The sequence below is a fragment of the Bombyx mori genome, chromosome 3 (assembly GCF_030269925.1).
Source record: "Bombyx mori chromosome 3, ASM3026992v2".
NCBI lineage: Eukaryota > Metazoa > Arthropoda > Insecta > Lepidoptera > Bombycidae > Bombyx > Bombyx mori.
Window position 1 is genome coordinate 110,555 of NC_085109.1, and position 22,871 is coordinate 133,425.

Genomic DNA, 22,871 nt, shown 5'->3' on the forward strand with positions numbered 1-22,871 from the left:
GGTCTTTTACTGAGATTTTTTCAGTGGACTTTTTGGAGGATTCCGAGAAGTAACGTCCAACGGCTTTGTTTCATTTTCCCATATTTGTGCACTGCCACAGATTTAAACAGTTCATAAACCACCGTTATTACATATTTAAACCTGAAGAAATACGTAATAGACAAAATAAAACAAATCTATCTATCTATCTCTTAGGTTTATGGCGTTTCCTTTTAGATTTCGCCAATGTCAAGTGTATTTAATACTCTGCTTTCTATAGCGGGCTTCGTGAACGAGCAAGGTCACAGATATTCACTAAGAATTATGTGAGTAGCTAAGAATGTTTGATGACAGGATCTCTGTTGATTTACCTAAAATAATATACATACAATATACATACAACATGTATATACAGGGGTTAGTTCGATAACAGACAGACAAACTACAGCTTAATATTATTATGGTTGATGAATGAACTAAGAATATAAACGAAAGGGGAGTTGACAAGGGAAAGAAAAGATTTGAGATCAATGGGGCGAGGAATATCAGGAGGAAGGAGATCATAGAGGGAGGAAGATAGACGAATAAAACAAATCACGCAACTTCACTCCTCATGTTCCCGCCAAAAAACCAATAAGACTTTCTAAAGGTCCTAGTTACCAGGTCCTAAAACCCCTTAAAAAAATGGATGGTTGGTTAGGCTGATTGACAACAAAAGACATTATTTTGCTAATGATTGTTGATTTAAATGAATATATTTAAATTAGTACCGTAAATCAAAAGCCTGTATTTAAGCTATACACCGTGGATAAAAAATATGAAGCGGCGAAATGCCGAACCTGGAAAGATCCGGCGCCCCATGAAGCGCACTAAAATTACCGAAGGAATGTACGGAAAGTGAGTATTTTCTTTGGAAAATATTAGAATAAGCTATATGAATATTACAAGACTAATAAAATATTCGAGCCATTTCATAATATATAAAAAATTAAAGTATTGTTGCTTGTTTGTGGGTAGAACTTTATTACAACGGCTGTAAGTCGTCTCCACTCGACAACTGTGAAATTATTACTGTTTATGTGTATTTTTATTTATTTACTTGGTTGGACAAGACTCCGTCATAATATAGCTTATTAACAAGACTATAGTTATTAAATTAAACCATTGAAAAGTAAACAAGTTAGTCACAGTAAGTTTTCACTTCAGTGTTTCCATCTGTATTCCGTTTCTACTTATTCACTAAATCCTACTTTTATAGCCCAAATACTGGCTGTGACAGAAGTTATTCGTACTTTAGCTTTACTACAAATTAATGAAACTCATCATACTCATTAATTGCATTAATAGCAAATTATATGAAAAACATTAATTCATGCACTTCATCTTCATCACTTGTCTACAACAAAAACTACTAGCAATTTTAGAGAATAACAGTAATGTACAGATATAAAATTATATTCAACTATAGACCATCAACAACAAGTATACTAAGTTTGTTCATCATGATTAGTAAGCCCACTGAGTTTCTCGCTGGATCTTCTTAGTGGGTTGCGTTGTAGATTCTGTGAAGCACGGCTCTTGCTAGGGTTTGTGTTAATAACATCGTCAGTTTTGAGCCCAGTGAGCTTAACTATTCGCTCGGCTTATCTAGAATAATTGCTCAAGGTGAATAGGTAGGAAAAAACAAATCCCAAAACAAAAATGATTAGTAATGACCTACCAATGCATACTGAGCAAATATACCCACTCATTTTTATTTAGAAAATTAACATTATTGTTTAATTTACATTATTACATTACATTACTTTATTATTTAAAAGATGGTTTTGATGACCTTCTCATAATGGTATTATATATCGACGCTTGAAAGGCAAACGTGACTAAGCGACAATGCGTGAACTTTACAGTAGACTAATTTAAAGTTGAAATACCTGAAGAAAAAAAAAATTGTAACGAATCTAGCTGTAGTAGAATCTAGCTAGTAGCTGTAGGATTGAAATGATTTTAATAGACCTAGAAATATATATATTTTTTCGCATCGAATATGGTTATTACCTATCATTTATGTACAAAGCAGTTATTGTCGCTTAGTCACGTTTGCCTTTCAAGTGTCGATATTCATTATGACTAAAAATCATACCATATCACCCCTAAACTAGCATACCCTCAACTAAAATATATTTCTTGGCAATTATGACTTATAAAAAAATACTTCTCTTTCTAACTTTTATTTGTAAAATATCTTTGTGAGTACATTTTTTGAGTTGAGTCGTTTTAATATAAAATTATTATTACTAGGCTAGTAATGATTATTATTATCTTTACTAGGCTATTAGTTGTGTGTTATTTGAGTAATGCTCTCCAGGAGTAGGTGAATTTTTACCAATATTGAATATAGACTACAAAAATGCATAAAATATTAAAATGTGATAAAAAAATGTAATATTTAAGAGATTAATGGAACTGTTGTTGCTTTTACCCTATTATAATGTTTGTTGTTTTTCGTAACATTTTCATTATTGTCACTGTCAGCCTAAAATAGTATAATAAATAGTTATTAGAATTACCTATAACATATATTTTAATTGGTTAATAAAGATATTGTAATTTATTGTGCAGCTCCATGTTATATCTGAAGTTTGTAATGTTGTGGGCGACAGTAGTGATGGTAGACTACATGCTGGAGTTTAGATTCGAGTTCCTCTGGCCCTTCTGGATGATGCTGAGATCAGTTTATGACTCCTACAAGTACCAGGGTCTTGTAAGTTGTATTTTTTCATACATTAAAACCACAATCCACACTTGTAATGCTATTGTGACATACAGGTAGTGTAATAGGGTGTAATAGGGTGGGCTGCAACTTGGCTGTGACCCTGGCAGTGCTGATGTTCATGAGCAACACTAACCACCCCAGCTGTATAACTGATCTGTCTACAAAGGCAACAGGATACTTACTAACAAAATCCCAAACATAGAGTTAACTGTAAGACATATGTAGTATAATTAGCATAGAGATCAAATTAAAGAAATTTTAAAAAATTTACCATCAGCACATAAAGTTACACTCTTTAAGCTGAAGCTCATCACTGCTTTATATGAGATAGGATTGGGGGGGTGTTTGAAATTAATTAAGGGGATCAGAATATAGTATCTGCCAATTAATAATGAGAGACTATTATCTGGTGGGAGCTTTGGGTTATATAGGAATCATACCATGCATGCCACTGATGACGACAAGGGCTTCATGGTTCAGGTGTCCTAGGTACTACAATAACCTTGGTAAGAATGCAACTCTCAATAGACTAGTTTGGGAGCTAAATAATTTGAACAGCAAGTATTCTTTGGACTTTTATACTGGCATTGTTGACAGCTTGCAGCCAGTACCTATAATTGTGTTGGCTTTTTGTTGGAGAGTAGTTTATGTGTTACTTGGAATGTATTATGCTTAAACATGTTAGCATTCAATAAATAAAATAAAATAAAAACATAAGAAAAGATACCATAAGCCTATATGTACACAAACATACAGTTAAACATCATAACTTGTTGTTTTCCAGGCATTTTCAATGTTCTTCATATGTGTAGCCTTAACTTCAGACATGATATGTTTCTTCTTCATCCCGGTGCAGTATATATTTTTTGCTGCAAGTACCTATGTGTGGGTCCAGTACGTGTGGTACACATGTAAGTACCATCAGTTTGTCCTGCATTGTTTAAGTGAGATAGGGTTTCATTAAAATAAAATTGATTATTTCCTATCTTGTTTTACACGATTTTGCTTTCACATGGTTTAAAAATGACCCAATTTGAAAATTTACAAAAATATGGTTCCATAATATTCCGTATTGACATATATATACATATTAAAATAATTTATTTCGCAACGCTACACACAATATCCATACAATATACAATACAATAACATACAATATACATTTATGAAAATACGTATCCTTCAAATGGCATACATATACATACGCAGACGCAAAGTAGTTCGTGAAAAAGTGAGCGAAAAAAACTTATATTTACAACCAAGAGTGCGAGTGTACCTTTCAGAATAAATAAGTTATAAATTTTATAGCTTTTTTGGAGTCTGTGTAAAATATGTGTCAAATAATACTGAAAAAAAATAAAAGAAATGTTATATCTTTCGAAACAATAAAGACAATATTGGATCGTTTACGTCTTTACGTAATGACGAGAGAATAACGGATCCTACATTTGTTTCCACGAGTGCAGTACCTTTGGTAGGCTTGGATAGCTATTTTAAGATGTTTCATTCCCGATCCTGCGGACAGAATGGAAAGCAGTCGACGTCGCCCTAAACACGTCATTTCGGATCCTCCCGATCCACTAACGGTGTTTTTGGGTACCTCAAGCACCGGTCATTGTTCCCGTCGAACCTGTCGCTTGCGACGAAGGGCTCAACGAGTAAATTAACCCTCAGACACAGCCCACGTGAGTTTCTCGCCGGATCTTCACAGTGGATCGCGTTTCCGATCCGGTGGTAAATTCTGCGAAGCACGGCTCTTGCTAGGGTTAGTGTTAGCAACGTCATGAGGTTTGAGCCCCGGGAGTCACCTACTAGTTAAGGCGACACTGATATAGCCTCTCAAGGCTATCAGCTTAGGTAGGAAATACAAAAAGAATAATAATAAGATGTTTTACTAAGGTAAATCACTGAATTGAGTACAAAATTTGATTATTTCGTTGTAAATAGCTTCACATAGGTAAATCAGAGATTTTCTTTAATACAGCTTTCTCGGTAACCTATCCTCAGTGTAAATAGGGATATGAATAGCAATTAACGGAGAGCGTGACCGCACAGTCGCGGAGAAGGGCGTGTGCGTGCCGACCGTGGCCATGTGCTGCGCCGCCGTGTACGTGGAGGGCGCGCTGCGCGGCGGGGAGCGCGGGGGCGAGCTGTGCCGGCCGCTGGCGGCGCACTGCGTGGGCTACCCCGCCGTCACGCTGGGCGTGGGGGTCAAGGCCTACGTGGGCCAGCGGCTGCGGCTGCGGCGGCAGCGCCAGGTGCGCGCGCTCAACGACTTCTACTTCCAGCTGATGCGGGACGCGCTGCCCGAGCTCGCGCCTCACCAGGTCGGCCCGACGACTCGCTCTAGATACAAACAAATCCTTTATATGTTGTACCAAATTTTAAAGACATTTCTAATAAAACACCCTAGAGTCAAACACAGTCTTCTACCAAAGAAGCGGAGTCGAGTACGACGGGAACGTCCCCCGGCGCGCCGGACGCCGCCGAGCCCAAACACATGAACGGCTCCTTGCGACGTCGCAATGGCAAACTAGAAATCAACGGACACTGTCCACTCGAACATGCCAATCTACATTTTAAGGTAAATACACCACCTCATCTATAATAGACAGCAGCGGTCTCAAGTTTTTTTTTTCCCCTTTTTTTTTGCTTTGATGGTTGGACGATCTCACAGCCCACCTGGTGTTAAGTGGTTACTGGAGCCCATAGACATCCACAACGTAAATGCGCCACCCACCTTGAGATATAAATTCTAAGATCTCACGCATAGTTACAACGGCTGCCCCACCCTTCAAACCGAAACGCATTACTGTTTCACGGCAGAAATAGGCAGAGTGGTGGTACCCACCCGCGCGGACTCACAAGAGGCCCTACCACCAGTAATTACGCAAATTATAATTTTTGCGGGTTTCATTTTTATTATAGTAAGCGGCACGTAAGTTGGCAAGGTTTTGGTGTAGTGGGGGTAATGTCACGCATAGTGCACATTGCAACAAAAAATGGTCACTTTTATTGCCCGCATATCATTTAATTTTATTTTATTTAATTTTTTATTTGCCATAATTTGTTTTTAAGCCTGTGTGTTTAGAAGAAAGTTAAAGAAAAGAGAGAAATTCGTGAAGTGTATTAGGTGTTATAAATAAAATACAATTAAAAGTTAAGAAGTTTAATTAAAAAAATATACTTCATATTAAAAATTATGTGTCGCCGTCGTCACTATCATTTTCTAATAGTGCTACCCCTTGGATTAAATTTATGGTAGCACCTGAGCTGGTGGAAGGAGTTGGCTCCTCATCGTTGACATAACGAAGAGTCGCTGTAAATAAATGAAGAGTGGCGTAAATAATAAAGCGCTCAGTGACTGAATCGACTATACGGTCATTGGTATTTGGTCCTGGCATTGCAAACAAATTTAAAAGAATAACACTCGTAACAAAAACTAAATTTAAAACAATAATAACAACTCGTAACAAAAACTCAATATAAACAAAGGGTTCCTACAATTTAGTAGGCGCATGTGTACTCAGGACCGAACGGAACGTGGGCGCGGTGCGGGAGGGGAGGGTCGACTGACTCACCAATCGCGCGCTCGGAACGGTGCTACGTCTTTCCCCGCGTCCCGCTTGACAACCAAAGAGACCTAAAAAACGACTTCTGCGCATCTGACGATTCTTGCCAAGTTACGTGCCGGGGACTATACACGATGTTATTCCTTCACCGTGGAAGTCAATCGTGAACATTTCTTGAGTACGTATTTCATTAGAAAAATTGGTACCCGCCAGCGGGATTCGAACACCGGTGCATCGCTTCAACACGATGAACCGGCCGTCTTATCCGTTAGGCCACGACGACTACAAAATGTTCCACTGAATTGAGAAAATTTCTTTTAATATCGTCGGCTTATTGCAAGAAGTCATTATGTGACATTTTCATTATTTTGGGAAAACGGCATTTTAGTTGGAATTAGTTAGTGGTTATGTTGATTAGCCCATATTTTCCTTAATACATTATTAAAGTGAGAAAAATTGAATGTTTTGGATTTGCTTAATATGTATATTAATTAAAACAAGTGAGAGTCGGTAGTCATATAAAATTATATATTATTTATAAATCAAAACTAAAACTTAATGACTTCTGGCTACTGTAAGTCGGTTTGATATGTGAATTAATTATTTCCTAAATTAAAATAAAACAACAAAATACTTATCAAACCTTATTGAAACAAACAAAAACGAATAAAAAAGTGTGTGTGTCCGCTCCGACGCACGACTGGAGTTTACTGGATATAAAAAATTAAACGAAACAATACGAGAAATAGTTCTATATTACGACAACACGATACACTACAGATTATTAACAAATTAACGAGACACAAAACAAACGACTAACAAATATATGAAAATACAATAATGAGAGAAACGCGCGATCAGTACGAGGCTTTGTGGCGGACTGCCGGCGCAGCAGCCCGGCGTCACCTGCGATAACGCGGCCGCGCGTTGGCTCCTGATTGGCGCGCGCACGCATCACGCAATCAGGAGCCAATCAGGCGCATAACGCATTTCGTGTGACATGCTAGTACGATTTTGGTCCCCATAATTTTCATACCCCGGGCCTATATATGTAAATCGATTCTAAAGGAGTAAACTCCAATAATTACATAACAATCAATAACAATTCTTTCATAACAGTTGACGTAAAAACTTGCAATAGCTAATATTGGCAAGTACTCACGACAACTTCGCAGTCTCAAGTTTTCGATAATATTTTATTTTATTTTATTGTTCAGATGGGTGTACGAGCTCACAGCCCACCTGGTGTTAAGTGGTTACTGGAGCCCATAGACATCTACAACGTAAATGCGCCACCCACCTTGAGATATAAGTTCTAAGTTTGAAGTCGTCGTGGCCTAAAGGATAAGACGTCCGGTGCATTCGTGTTGAGCGATGCGCCGGTATTCGAATCTCAGGCGGGTACTAATTTTTCTAATGAAATTCGTACTCAACAAATCTTCACGATTGACTTCCACGGTGAAGGAATAACATCGTGTATAAAAATCAAACCCGCCGGTCTCAAGTATAGTTACAACGGCTGCCCCACCCTTCAAGCCGAAACACATTACTGCTTCACGGCAGAAATAGGCGGGTGTGGTACCCACCCGTATGGACTCACAAGAGGTCCTACCACCAGTAATTACGCAAATTATAATTTTGCGTGTTTGATTTTTATTACATGATGTTATTCCTTCACCGTGGAAGACGATCGTGAACATATTTGGTTAAGTACGTATTTCATCAGAAAAATTGATACCCGCCTGCGGGATTAGAACACTGGTGCATCGCTATATACGAATGCACCGGACGTCTTATCCTTTAGGCCTCGACGGCTTCAATAATAAACTAAAAATAATTTTCTTCTCCCTGTTAGTCAATCAACCAATCATGTATTTTTTAATGAAAATTAGGAACTGAGCTTAAACACCATACAAAAATATAAAACAAATAAAAAAACATCTAGGTAAAAAAATATATGTATCAAAGGTTTCTTCTTCATTAAGATAATTTGGACCTTCTTTATCAGGTATATTATTATACCAATGGTCTAGCTCTGCAGGCTAGGTCTTTAAAATTGGAAACGTAGTCATACCTAAATTGAACAATGTTAGGCCGGTTTTTCCAAACTTGAAGCATTTAACTTTCAACGACTGTAGCTTCTGTCCTACAATTGACTTATTAAGCATTAATTTGTTTCTCAACTCTTTTAGGTTCAAGATATCAAGGTGGCTCATTACATAGGTTCATACGGCTTCATTGCTGTTTTTTTCTTGTTTAGGTTTCTGTTCAATCTAGCCAATCTTAAAACATTACAGAGGTCTATCAGAGAAAAAATTAGCATAAGACGCATTTGATTCTCGATAGCACTATGCATAATATCGACCTCCATAATAATATGTGTGTGGCCCAATTCTAAATACTTATGTTCAATCACCTCAAGGTGAATAATTTGAACTAAGTATAGCATTAAGCATAACAGAAACTGATTACGCTTTTGCATCAGCTCGTTGAGTTTCTCGCCGGATCTTCTTAGTGGGTCGTGATTCCGGTAGTAGATTTATTCGCGAAGCAGCTGCTCTTGAGTTGTTAGTTCTTCTTCGGAGGCGCTTGGACGGCTGTTAGCAAATCCCACCCCTCTTGGCTGAGCCTTTGCTACCCCACATGTCCTGGTGAAACTGGAAAGGTCTCCGGGCCACCAGTAACCCTTCAATTCTAAAAAAATATAAAAAAAGGTTGGTGTTAATGTGAATGCCACCACCTATCTTGAGACCCGAAATCTAAATCTAAATTGTTCCATATAACGGCTGCTCCACGCTTCAAACCAAACCGCACGGCTGCTTCTCTTCGATGGTGGTACCAACTCGTACGGGCTTGCCCTACGCCATACCAACCATCCTATCAGTAAATACAAGTTGGCAATCGTAGTCCACTGGTATGATTCTCAGATAACGATGTTGCCCGTTCTCCAGTGTATCATTTAACGTCTTTTACAGGTGTGGAAAGAATGACACTATTGTAGGTCAGGCGTTTGCTTGCTAGGTTATGTGAAGGTTGTTCGGAACTTCAATTGCTCCAACATCTTGTTTCCTCGTCCTTGTTTGAAACATTAATTTCGTTGCATTTTGTCAGAAATCATTAACTTCTATAACAGGCGTGGTAATCAACGTATCTCGCCGCAAACTGACCGAGCGAAGCAGTACTCTTTCGTCCCGCGCAAACCCACCCTCACCCGGGTTCGTCCTATGCCCCATGTTCCCTAGACAAGCTCTTTTGTCGCATTTCAACAAACCCTATATAACTCACTAAACTACAATCGAGGAACCACATAGCCTGCAAGAAGTTACTATGTTATTTTAATCGATGTTAACTTATTAAAATCATGCCATCAACAAAATGAAAAAATAATGTAAAAGAATAAATGATTTTATGGAAATCTTAATATTATGATTTAAATTATATTAATATCGATAAAAATCATTAAGATTACTTATTGTGCATTTGTGATGAAATGATTCATAACAGAAACTAACTAAATGTAAATAATGAATTTTATCGAAATACAATTTTAGGCTATATTATACTACACTTGTTTTGATAAAATTAATTAGATGCTGAAAATGAGTTCTGTAATGTAATGTATGCTGTTTACAAATAATTATCCATTTAATAAAAATAACTAGTGCTGCTTAGTGAATCTTTGTAAATGCCTGACTTCCAAAGTTGCAATTATCAATTTTCTACCAAAGACGTAACGGCTAAAATTGGCCAGCTAGGAATTAGTGTGTTTTTGCATTTTGTAGAATATGCAAAAATAAGCCCATTATAGATAAAAACGCATTTAGTGATTTTTTGCAGTTAATGAGTTCTTGCAATAAGCCGACGATATTACAGTTAGAGAGATTAGAGAAGCACTTGGCGAACCAGACGCAGACCCGCGAACGAGACAAGTGTCCGCACGCAGGGGCGCCCGCCAGCGCGTCCGCCAGCGCGCCCGCCGGCACGCCCGCCGGCACGCCCGCCGGCACGCCCGCCGGCACGCACGCCACGCCCGCAGCCGCGCCCGCCAGTGCGCACGCGCTTAGTAACGGCTCGCCCGCCGGCCTCGTCCCGCCAACTGACGATGAACACAAACATGATCATAGTAAAGGTAATCTGTAAACGTTATAATATTATTTTGAATCACAATCATTTAGTTTGCGTCGAAGTGCACGAGTGTGGGGAATTGACACAAAGTTACTGGTCGTGGCTTAGTAAGTATCCAACATTGATTGTATTCAATTTTCATTCCAGTTGATCCTAATCGCAGATAAATCAACTAATTTTATTTCGGTCATAGCGGTAGAAAGACCGTGGAGGGGAAATCATTTCAAAGCCGGATGATACGCGGCAACAAATATATTTGGAAACGCACTGCAGCGGGTAGTACTCTGGTAGCGGGAGCTGTGATGGTTAAAAGGAGCTGGAGGAATTATATTGAACTATACCATGGAATATACGGTACAAAACACAAAGTACAAACACAAACTTCCTCCGTGGACCAGAGGTTCCAAGCGATCTGCGACAACGGGACTATCGGCAACCCGAACAGTCCTCTTCTTTATGGAATCAAATGGAAGTAGCTGGTATTTGGGCATAGCCCCGGCCCAGAGGCGGGAGCAGTACTCCACTCGAGGCCGGACATGAGATTTGAAAACAAATTTTTGTTCAGTAGCTGGGTACCGCTTGGCTTTGTTGAGGACTCCCGGATTCTTGACCCCAATTTGACTTAATCTTCGAAATGACTCCGATACTGGAGTTCGCTCTAAACGTTAATTCCTAGAATTCTAATACTCGCGGGAGGTTGCAAGGTAATCCTTGGAATTGCGGTGTCAATACAAAATAATCCTTCTTCGCGGTGAAAGCGGAACTCTGTGTCCTTAACGGCTTTTTTTTTTTTTTATTGCTTAGCTGGGTGGACGAGCTCACAGCCCACCTGGTGTTAAGTGGTTACTGGAGCCCATAGACATCTACAACGTAAATGCGCCACCCACCTCGAGATATAAGTTCTAAGGTCTCAGTATAGTTACAACGGCTACCTCACCCTTCGAACCGAAACGCATTACTGCTTCACGGCGGAAATAGGCAGGGTGGTGGTACCTACTCGTGCGGACTCCCAAGAGGTCCTACCACCAGTGAACTCCCAAGAGGTCCTACCACCAGTGATTGCTGAAGAAGAAGTGAGGCTTGAATTGAAAATTCAATTGACTTCACTTGAAAACCCGACCCAAAGAGGTGTCCAGTTCCGCAGCGCGCTCCGTGCCGCCATCTATAGACAGGAGCAGAGTCCCTCGGGGATTGCGTGCGATTGTAAACTTCGACAGAAGGGCCTTACGCCAGCCGCACCGCGGCCCGGGACTCCACTGTGGAGGTCGTCACAAAAAAATATATTTTTAGACTGTTCTTTACAGTGTAATATTTTTAAACTATTTAACTCGACGAACTTATCAGTAATAATATTTCAACGGATGGGTCACTGGCTTCATCCGTCTCACCGGCATAACTACGGAACTGGCTCGGCGCCGGTACATCAACCAATTCTGGTCTACCCTTTTAACTTGCACAATCGAGAATTTTACCCCGCAAATTGACAGATAAGATTCTCAAAGTTTTTGCTCCGGCGACATTTTTTTGTTTTACCATCACGTTGTTTTAGTTTTTTTACCACGTGTAAAGCACGTGTAGTTGCCATCAGATCATCAGATGTTAAACATATAGTGCTGATAGAGGGTAGGGGGAGGGATTACAAAAGGGCAAAAAAAAAGTATTCACTTTACTTTACTGTAATACTGTAGGTACATATAAGCTTAGGCACAAGAAGCGGCATCTTTAGACCAGTTTTGTTATTATTGTTGGTTTCTCAATTTATAATCGAAAGCTTGTTTCTGTTAATAACGAAGTGTTAAAGCAAATAATTTTGTCATCCTCCAGGAGCTGGAAAAACTTCTAAATTTGAAAAAAAAGAGGTCAGTAGTACATTAAAAGAAGAGAGAAGAAGAAACAGAAACAGAGATAAGGATAAGGACAACATCGATAGTCATAAGGGAACAGAGCACGGTGAGCCCTTTGCATTGGCAGCTTCGAGAACTGACTGTATGTAGCGCGCTGGTGTAGTTGCTGCCCGGAGCCGCAGCACCCACCGACACCACCACTGTTTCCTGGCGAATGATTATTTTTAATTTATATATTTTTTTTTTCAGCTAGAGAACATTTATCAAAAGATAAAGACTTAGAAAGTACAAAGGATAATTTCAAAGTCAGAGAATATAACAGTATAAAAGAGAGGGAGAGAGAGAAGGAAAGAGAAACGAGGGAACGAGACAGAGAGAAGGAACGAGAACGCGATCGAGAACTCGAAACGGTCAGTGTAAAACTGTTCGCTCGCGGGGGACGCGCGACCCCCTCGAGCGGGCCCCCCTCACCGAGCCGCCTCCGCAGTGCCTGGAGGAGTTGCGCCGCGCCCGCTGCGAGCTGGACAGCGCGCGCGCCGCCGAGACGCACGCCCGCCGCGCGCTGCTGGCCGCCGACCGCCAGCGCCGCGCCACGCTGCAGCACAAGGTGGCGCTGGAGCGGCGCCTGGGCGACGAGAAGCGCGCGCGCGTCGCCGCCGAGGCCGAGCTGCCCGCGCTGCGCCGCGACCTGCAGCGCGCCGACGACTCGCTGGCCGCGCTGCAGCGCGAGCTGGCCCGCGCCACGGAGCAGCTGCGCGCGCTGGAGGCGGCGGGCCCGGGCGCCGCGGGGCTGCAGGCGCTGCAGGAGCGGGCGCTGCACCTGGAGCGCGCGCTGTCGGCCGAGACGCGCGTCAAGCTGGACCTGCTGTCCGCGCTGGGGGAGGCCAAGCGCAACATGCACATCCAGGAAGGTGCGCACATTTATGTTCTAATTTCAAATCTAACCAAATTGAACAGAGCCATCAGTGCTTACCGTGGGTGTCTGAACCTGCCCTAATTTCTAGGGCTGATATCCCGACAAGAGAAGGAGATATCCGAGCTGAAGGCGCAGATGGTGGCGGTGATGCCGCCCGAGTTCGTGCTGGACCCCGCGGCGCCGGTGTACATGCCGCGACAGCTCGCCTCCGATGTGTGAGCGCCCGTGAGCACCGACGCCACTCGCCGTTCGTGCGCGCTGAAAGCTCAAAATTCTACCGAACGTGATTTCTGAACATTCATTTTAAAACAAAGTTTAAGTTTGTCTCCATAGTCATTAGGCCGAAGCCGACGCGGAACTCGGCCGCGCCGCGGGACGCCTGGCGACTGTGGCCCACGGACCTCATTTGATTTCGTTGTACCAAACTGTTGTCGCGTGCTAAAGTCACTGTTTTGTTGTATTTGATGATTATTTTTAAGAATCGAGAAGCTCTCGTCCGGCGTCCTGCGCTCTCGAGCTGCGCGCCCGCGACCGACATGTGGGTGCTACGTCGCTACAGAGCTTTTATTTTCTTACAAAAAGTAATAACTAATAATGAACACCTTTCAACTTTATTTGTATTGATAAACTCATTGGGCGTAGCGGCCGCGCGCGCGCCCGCACTGCGCCCGCACCGCGCCCGCACACAGCTCGGGTGCACACTTACGTCTTCATAATGTTGTCGACACAGAATTGCTGAAATGCGAATCGGGACGGACGTAATGCTTGATGGCAATCCTGTCTTCTGTGTCTAAAGCGGTTCGAATTAACGTGTTCTTTTCAAATTTATGTGATACGAATTGTACAAATTTAAAATCTAAATCGTCTATTAGGCCGACTGTTGTGGTTTCTTTCGCGAGCGCGGGCTCGCAGTCCCGGGCCAGGTCGCGCCGGTCGTGTTGGCCGCGGAACGTGGAACTTGATTTTAATTAATCGAGAATTTAATAATTGTTCAATTCGTTTTATTGAGGAAGATAGATCTGATTTTTATAACGAAAGTGGGAATGTTTTTTTTTTACTAGGATTTATTTCAATAAACGAAATTAAAACAACATGCGTGTCATGTCGGACGCGGCCTCGGCGCCGGCACCACATCTGCATGTAGCTAATACTTCAGCACGACGCTTGTTCTGGTCGTGTGTCATGTCGCTGCCATCGGGTTTGGATTCTCTAGCTCGATGTGTGACAAGACAAAAGTGTTTTGCTGACATTCTGCGGCGCAAGACACTAGAGACACTAGGTGGCGCGACATTATGTGATTTTCAAGCGGGAAAAACTTTATTTTTTATTTCTTATTTCGATCAAAAGCTAAACTTTTTTTCCGAAGCCGGATTATGCTGCCCATTAATCTGTCGCCCGTCGACTAAGTAGACTGCGAGCCCAGCGCGGAGGCCGGGGCTCCTGGGTCCGGACGTACTTTCCGAACGAAGGAAACTTGACGGTCGCCAATTAATATAGTTTTTAACACCTTTACAGGTATTGACTCATTTTGTTTTTGACTTTCATATTTTAATGTCAAAATGAAAAATGTGTAGGAAATTATTATAATTGAAAATGTAGATTCTGTTTTGGAAATGGATTCAAGATCCGATATTCGTCAAATTTACTGTCGATAAAACGTCATTGTTGTCTGTTGGCACACAGAGCGGCCCTGACGTTCTCCCGGCCCTCCGCTGCTAATATCACGACACTCACTTCACCAGATAAATTTGACCCTATTATTCTTAATTTTTGGAAAAATTACAAACATAGAATCTCTTTTGTAGTAACTGTGTGAAATGAATTCACAAATTTCCTACTAATGTTATAATTCTACCAGCACCCAATAATTGAATTTGACAAATACACATTACTATTATACAAATGATTTAAAGTTAAAATAGCACCAGAGCACAGAGGGGCCGGGCTGGTCGGTCACGACACGGCTGTAAGTATTCTGCAGACTGCGTCCACCGACCTGCGTCTAACAGTAGTTTAAGTTTTACTTGCAGACTGTACTACCCTCGAAGTGCAACTTCCTTTTTGTTTGTAACGTGATTGTGAAAGGTACTTACTTAATTTAGTTTTAGATTTAACCGGAGATTAACAGTGTCGTGTAACAGAATTGTCCTACGTCATCACAGTGTAAAGACAAAGTGAGGGACGAAATTCTTTATTTTTGTTAACAAAATAGTGCTGGAGCTCAATGTGCACGGAGCGCAATGTGCACGCAGCACAATGTGCACGGAGCGCAATGTGCACGCAGCGCAATGTGCACGGAGCGCAATGTGCACGCAGCGCAATGTGCACGCAGCGGTGACAACGGACAGCACCGGCAGAGTGGTCCTCCGCGCGGGACGTCCACTGTGTCGGTTTGCGAAGTGAACGGATGCTGGTACAGCAATAAAACAATCAGGTTTAGCATTTCGTTTTATTTACTATTTCAATTAATTGTGCAGTGCAAGTACTGTCGCACCGACACTGCCTCCTCCCGACATCCTCCCTCGTCCAGCGCCGTCGCCATCCCCAGTCCGTACATTGTATTGCGGCTGACCCATCTTTCAAACGAACGGATGACTGCTTTGCGGCAAAAACAGACGGGATGCTGGTACCTTCCCTTCAAAGCTTACAATACCACAACATTGGTAATTACGCAAAATTATACATTTTGTTAGCTCGATTTTTATTCCACAGTTTAATTATTTTAATGTGCAAGTCTCTCGTGAATGTGTTCAATTCGAAGATTGGTAGGTATCTGATTATCTGTCCCTGTCTTAGTTATTCTTTGTTCCAATATTGTACTAAGGTGACTACAACATATGCTATATTCATTATAACAAAAAGTATAATTTGATAGATTCTTAAAGTATAAAATTTAATACAATTACATTTGTTAGGTCTTGCGTTTAGCACTATCACAGCAGATATCTGACATGCAGTACTGGTTAGTAGAATGTAAGATTTTTGTTACTTCTGTTTGTGGTGTGCTTTAGGTTTGGTATCATTTAGTCATAAGAACCTATTAAAGTTGTCAACATTTAAGATGGACACTTCTGAATTAAGTTTAGAAACATTTTTTAAATCATGCCATCTAATTTTTGAATTTGACTTTTCATAAGAAATTTGTTTCTTATGAAAAGAAGGTATATCATATTCACTGACTTAACCTAAATAATACAATATTTAATTGCAAATGTAAGTATCATTTTATGGTGTAACAATATATTTTGGCAATAATGTTTTAAAATGCTATTTGAATATTGAAGGAACATTTGTGTCAAATGTATTTCTTTTATAAAAATATTGGCTGGTTTTTAACCCACAATAGAAGACCTTAAAGGTTCCAGATTTTGGCAGAATTTCTGAAGAAGTTAAGATCGTGCTTGTAAGATCCCCCTCCAATTTACATTGAAAGTAAGGACAATTTAAGGACATAAACTTGGATTCAATGTATTATTTTGTACCGACTCGGCCTGAATTTCAAACCTAAACCATCATGTAATAGCCAGTGTTGCTGGTCTAATGAGTCTGTTCATTGGGAGGGTTGAACTTCAAATTTGCTTAGTGCTCATTACAGGTATTGAAATAATTTGACCCATGTGGTATACAGTATTCACTCACATTCACACAGATCACAGTGCTGCATCAGTCTGCCCATTATGAAGTTTCACTAAGTTTTTACAAATGTAATTGTGTAGATAGTGTTCAATATGCAAAATCTAATAATGTTCTTGTTATCTTAATATAAATAATATTATCAATATATTTCTAGTTGACTAAGATGATGCCCTGAATGAATTATCCAAAATGTTGGGTAAACTTTAGATTTGTCATTTCCCAGCCAAGTCTGATATCCTTGCTTCACTGATGAGGCTCTGTATATCAAGTTGTAACCTGAGAGCTTTCTGGAGGTCCATTTTTCTTAACTGTGATGCAATAAATTTCCCATAAATGTCAAATTCATCTTCTTTTGGGGTAGTGGAGTCAATACTACCCCTGAATGTGTCCTCAGAATTTTCTGTGCTTTGACTTCTCCATTTCATTTTTTTAGAATCTATAGGACATGGTTCTTTTATTTTCAATGAGTCATTTGGTTCCACTTTGATGAATGTGTATTCTTCATCCAAGAATGGATTAATATCAGAGTTCTCATTACTTATTTCTGTTTCAAGCCATATTTCAGAGTCATCTGGCTCCTCTGACTCCTAGAGTACATAATAAGTATTAATTCACTTTATAGTCCTAATTGAAAATAATAAAATATTGAAGTATGATTTTGAGATAGTATATGTGATGTATTTTTGAGATGGCGGGGATCTCCCATTTATTTGGCAATAAATCAAATTACGTGTTAATATGGGCCACCATGAGATATGAAGTGAGCTGCATTATTGGAATACAGATTCTACCTGATAAACAGTAATACATAGTCTTAACATTACTTTACTGAGGTGAGAAAATATAGTAGTACACTGTTGTAGTGCATTGTGGTTAAAATTTATACTATTATTTTCTAATTGAATAGTTGGAAAAGCTACAATATATAAGACTGACATGCATACTTTAAAGTAATTTGATTTTATTAAGTTTAAGAGGTAAGATTTTACATATACCAAATATAACATACATTTTGTACTTCAGCATTCTGTTGGGTACGTTTGTGCCAGTCATGAAACCACTTTAGGTTTGTTTTGTACTTGAAGTTCTGATTCGAACGTTGTTTAATCTTGTTTACTTCTTGAGTGTATGTCGACCTCAGATTTTTTATTTTAATCTTTAAATCTGAGACATTCATATCTATCCCGGTGAGTTCTTTGAAATCCGAAAGTATTTGTTTATATGATTTCATTCTATATTGTGCGTGTCTATTGTTGACATGCTTCGGGTTCCAGAGATTTTCATGTTTTAAGTATGTTTTAACGAACTGATGTGTTTGCTCTTCACTCCAACGCATTTTGTAATTTAAATCATTAGTAATTTTAAATGTTAAAGAGATAAAAGATATAGTTCGTATTCATAAAATAATTATTTATTTTGGTAGGTGTTCTATACCTACAACATAATATGACACTGACTTTAATTGACATTACGTACGTAGTTTGTTTCGTCCATGTGACAGGCAAAAACAACGTAGCCTATACACCCAAACTTTCTATAACAATGGTGGAAACCATGAAATAATATTTATTATCTATATATTGATACGTGAAGCAAAAACTTTGTATCCCTTTTTACAAAAATTGCGCGGACGGAGGAGTATGAAATTTCTCACACTTATAGAGAATATAGAGAAGAATTGCACAATGCTAACATTTTTTAAAAATAATGCATAAAAGATACATTAAATCAATAAAGAAAACATTACACACACTACATATAATGTATTTGACGCACACACGCATGCATACTATAGGTATTTATTGTCAAACTTTTGTTCTTGACGTCGTCAAATTGAGAATAGATTAAATATTGTTTGTCTTTGTTAATATTTTTTATAGTGTAGTCTTGGCGAAATTTGTGATTATAGAAGTATAAAATACAATCATAATAGTATACAAAGGACAATGCCCATTTTCTATGGGCGTTTGGGCCCCTAAAAAAAGTTGTTCTGTCATGATGGTTTTAACTTAATTTGATAGACAAAGAAATATCGTTTCATATTCAGAAAACGATTTTTATATTCTCACCCAGGTTTAAGAGAAATCTGTTTTTTTCTGCAGCTAAAATTAAGTTGTTAATTGTTTTCTTAGAAATCGATAATCGCTCTTATAATTATTTACAGTATTAAATAAGTTAATTGTGGTTAATGTTGCTAGAAATAAGCCCTTACGTACATTTTATTATTATTATGTCCTCATAATTATAATAAAATGAAATGAAAATCCGGAAGCCGGCAGGAGAATGAAGTTAGCCCCTCAAAAAATTTTTTTTTCCTATTTTCTACTTATTTTCTATTAATTCGTTTGTTCATCATTTGTTCTTCATTGTTCACTGTTAATAATTGTTTGTTCTGCATTTATTTATTTAAAAAATATATTTAAAAATATACCTACAAGTTAGCCCCCTAATGCAATTTTGAATATTTTTTCATCCTTAATGACTCGTAAATATTCATTATCGATTGTTCTTATATAAAACACGTTTGTTCTCTTTCAAAATTACTTGTTTTTTGTTTAATTAACTATTTGTATTAGTTGAATAAATGTATGCAAAATATGTGTACTGCGCATGCGTAAACTATATTTAATCGTAAAAAAAAACAATTATAAATCCTGAAGGATCAATTAATTGGTATACAGTTTAATTAAAAAAAAAAAAAAAAAAATGAAGTAATGTGCATTCGCGTAAAGTTAGACCAAATACATTTTTTCCATCCTCCTATCTATCGTTATGAAGGCATAAAAAAGATAGGTTAAGAGTTTACTTAAGTAATATAAACAAATTACTGCTTCACGGCGGAAATAGGCGGGGTGGTGGTACCTACCCGTGCGGACTCACAAGAGGTCCTACCACCAGTGATTACGCAAATTATAATTTTGCGGGTTTGGTTTTTATTACACGATGTTATTCCTTCACCGTGGAAGTCAATCGTGAACATTTGTTGAGTACGTATTGAACTAACAGGCTGGAGGCTAACAGATAATCATGTTGGCCTCCAATTTAAATGCCACTATTACGAACTGCATTTGCATTTAAAAGCCTGGATTCTAGTTCTTTGGACAATTTTTCATATAATTCTTTGATATTTACAAAATGAAAGCGGACTAATCTTAAATTGAAACATGAATTATCATAAATACTCTTGCTAGTGTTTGTTTTATGTCAAACCATATTTTGAAATTGACATCAAATTTTATGAATTAATTTATGTTGGCTAAATGATATGAAAAAGGCGGATTTTGGAGCAAAAATGCTAAACAGTAAGTTATATGAGAGAAAATAACCCTCTAATTAGTGACTCCGTATCACTATCAAGTCTTCGTGGCCTAAAAGAGAAGACGACCGGTACAATCGTGTATATAAGGTGAGGGAAAAAGTTTCTTCGCATTTTTAAAAAAAAAATCCACCCTCTTTTAATATAGTTTATTTACATTTAACTAAAGTATGTAGGTACCATTTTGTTCGATAACTTTTTGTCATCTTGTAGGTAGGGACATGATCCCATTTCTATAGAAATTTTGGGGCTTCTGATCAAAATACCGCGACAATTGGTTTTGGCAGTCCTCTCATGATGTTAACCTGACACTGCCTAAAGAATTCTGAAGAGATCGAAACAGGTGGAAATCTGCGATGGTGGAAGTCTGAAGGTGCAATGTCAGGACTATACGACGGATGCATTAACTCTTTCCAGCCAAGCTCTCTTAATTTTTGCTGAGTGACTAAACATGTGTGAGGTCATGCGTTATCATGATGAAAAACCACACCCCTTGTGTTGATTAATTCCGGCCGCTTTCTCTCCACTTCTTGCTTTAAACTTATCAGTTGTTCGCAGTAGAGCTCAGAATCGATGGTCCTGCCTGGTGGTAACAGCTCACATTGAATAATGCTTGCCCAATTCCACCACACACACAGCATCACCTTGTTGCGAGTTAACACGGGCTTCGCCAGTCTGTGAAGCCTGACCTGCCTTTGACCACGATCTTTTTCGCACGTTCATGTCGTACGTGATCCACTTTTCATCACCAGTAATCAGCTTCTTCAAAAATGGTTCGGTTTCATTACGTCGTAATAAAGAATTACAAATGTGTACACGGTTCATCAGATTTCTTTCAGTGAGCTCGTGAGGTGCCCAAATATCGAGCTTTTTTGTGTACCCAGTTTTTTTCAAATGCGCTAAAACTCTTTTGTGGTCAATTCCCAGTTCTTTAGCTACGTCGTAAGTACTGATATGCCGATCTTGCTCCACTTTTAAAAAAATGGCATCCATTTTATCCTTAATAGGGCGACCAGAGCGACGTGCATCTTTGATATTAAAATTTCCGGATTGAAAACACTTAAACCGAATTTGTGCTACTTTCACAGACACTGCACTAAGTCTATAAACATCGCATTCTTTTTTACCTTTTTTGTAGTAAAATTTTAAAATGTATCGAATTTCTTCATTAGATTCACTCATCTTAACAGTATGAAAAATGAATAAAAATCACACATTTTCCTAATTTGAATTTGGAATTATCTTCTTTAAAATTTAAACTTTCAATGATACCAAAACCAGCCCGATACAAATAGTTATAGCCAAAGAGATTTTATTACAAGTTCATACATAGGTACTATAATGCGAAAAGACTCAACCTATTATAATATATATTATGTTAAGGGGCTTAGGCGATTTAACTGAATTGAGGGTGGCCGTAAGATGTTAGTGATTAAGTTACCTAATCAAGTAATATGTAACTTTACGAATTGTGATTCTGAAGCATACTGCCTTGGGCCCTGGCATCCAATGAGGATATTCCAGCTCCTTGGCGTGAAGTTACAACTATAGTAGATTTATTTTATTCGTGTAGTTTGGGTCATAAAACATAGCCCGACTAGGGTGTTGAGCATGTTGCGCGGGCACAACGCCATTATCGACAAAAACAAATGAGTCATCGAAGGCAGGTACGGCGGCGGGGTGATATACGAAGGGTGGTGTGACATTGTTATGTTATGAGTCATTTGTACTTACCTGCAAATGCAAAAACACATTTCTCTTGTGTGTGTGAAATGTGTTTTTATGCATTCGTTCTCTGAATTTCTTTAGTGACACAATGGCTACTCCTTTGTTTTGTATCAAAACGGTAGAATTTATTCAAAATAATATTTACACGTGTTGTTATTAACAATGTGTTAAAATTTTTCACTGAAATAAGAATAGATCCCGAAAAGTTACAAAGTGTTAATTTTTGCCGTTCTCGTTAACTTGCTGCGGCGATATGTGGTGTAAGTGTTCGATTAGTGATTTTTTCTTTCATTTTTATCACTAACCCACAAAATGACAAAATTAAATACACTATCGATAACGCTTATCGACAACAATAATGCGCATCACTATGCCCGTCCATAAGGGTCGTGAGTGGAAGAGAGAGCGAAATACTCGCTTCACCGCTCCGATTTTTTATGACCCAAACTGCATGGACAAAATAATTCTACTATAGTAGGTACAAAGACGGTTTCCGGGACTCTAAAGCACGATCCTCGGAGTGAATTTCAACGAATATTAAAGTCACGATAAACGGAACTAATGGAATCCTAAAATAAATTAATTATACAAAATAAGCCTCAATGTACAAGAATCTACAGAGATCAGACAAACTTGAACACATTGTTACATTGACGAAAAAGTGTTGTCTTCAATTAATATTAGTTTACACACAAAACAAATCAAGTTGAGGGAGTTCATATAGAGTCCCATCTTTCTTTCGCCGTAAAGTCGTGTTTTATGTAATTAACACCACAGTTGAAACAATATAAATTTTATTGATGTAGCGGCATAAACAATTCTAGCAAATTATATTATATTAGTTATTTAACACATTATAAATTATTTTTATATTTTAAATATTTGGCGGTAAAAAGGTCTCGTGTCACAGACTATATTCTTTTTCCCACATCTCGTGCCAGGGCTGTCAGATGTAAAATTAAGATAATAGTATACCACCTTT

The 22,871-nt window shown here is 38.9% G+C and overlaps 2 protein-coding genes and 1 long non-coding RNA gene across 3 annotated transcripts; 2 read left to right on the top strand and 1 right to left on the bottom strand.

The window, feature by feature from the left end:
* Window positions 1-642: 642 nt before the first annotated feature.
* LOC101746093 (macoilin-2) lies at window positions 643-15,648 on the top strand. Its single transcript, XM_038019009.2, has 10 exons — window positions 643-876; window positions 2,599-2,740; window positions 3,537-3,663; window positions 4,808-5,079; window positions 5,166-5,336; window positions 10,198-10,453; window positions 12,274-12,399; window positions 12,543-12,703; window positions 12,781-13,204; window positions 13,298-15,648. Exons 1-10 carry the CDS (start codon window positions 797-799, stop codon window positions 13,426-13,428), a joined length of 1,890 nt encoding a protein of 629 aa, XP_037874937.1. The 5' UTR covers window positions 643-796; the 3' UTR covers window positions 13,429-15,648.
* LOC101738199 (uncharacterized) lies at window positions 15,645-18,319 on the bottom strand. The gene is made up of 2 exons (XM_004923875.5): window positions 17,855-18,319; window positions 15,645-17,432 (listed from the first exon to the last, which is right to left on the bottom strand). The coding sequence occupies exons 1-2, from the start codon at window positions 18,179-18,181 to the stop codon at window positions 17,058-17,060; spliced, it is 702 nt and encodes a 233-aa protein (XP_004923932.2). The 5' UTR covers window positions 18,182-18,319; the 3' UTR covers window positions 15,645-17,057.
* Window positions 18,320-19,982: 1,663 nt separating this feature from the next.
* LOC134200890 (uncharacterized) lies at window positions 19,983-21,392 on the top strand. The gene is made up of 2 exons (XR_009975997.1): window positions 19,983-20,251; window positions 20,375-21,392. It is a non-coding gene; the product is annotated as an uncharacterized LOC134200890 (long non-coding RNA).
* Window positions 21,393-22,871: the final 1,479 nt, after the last annotated feature.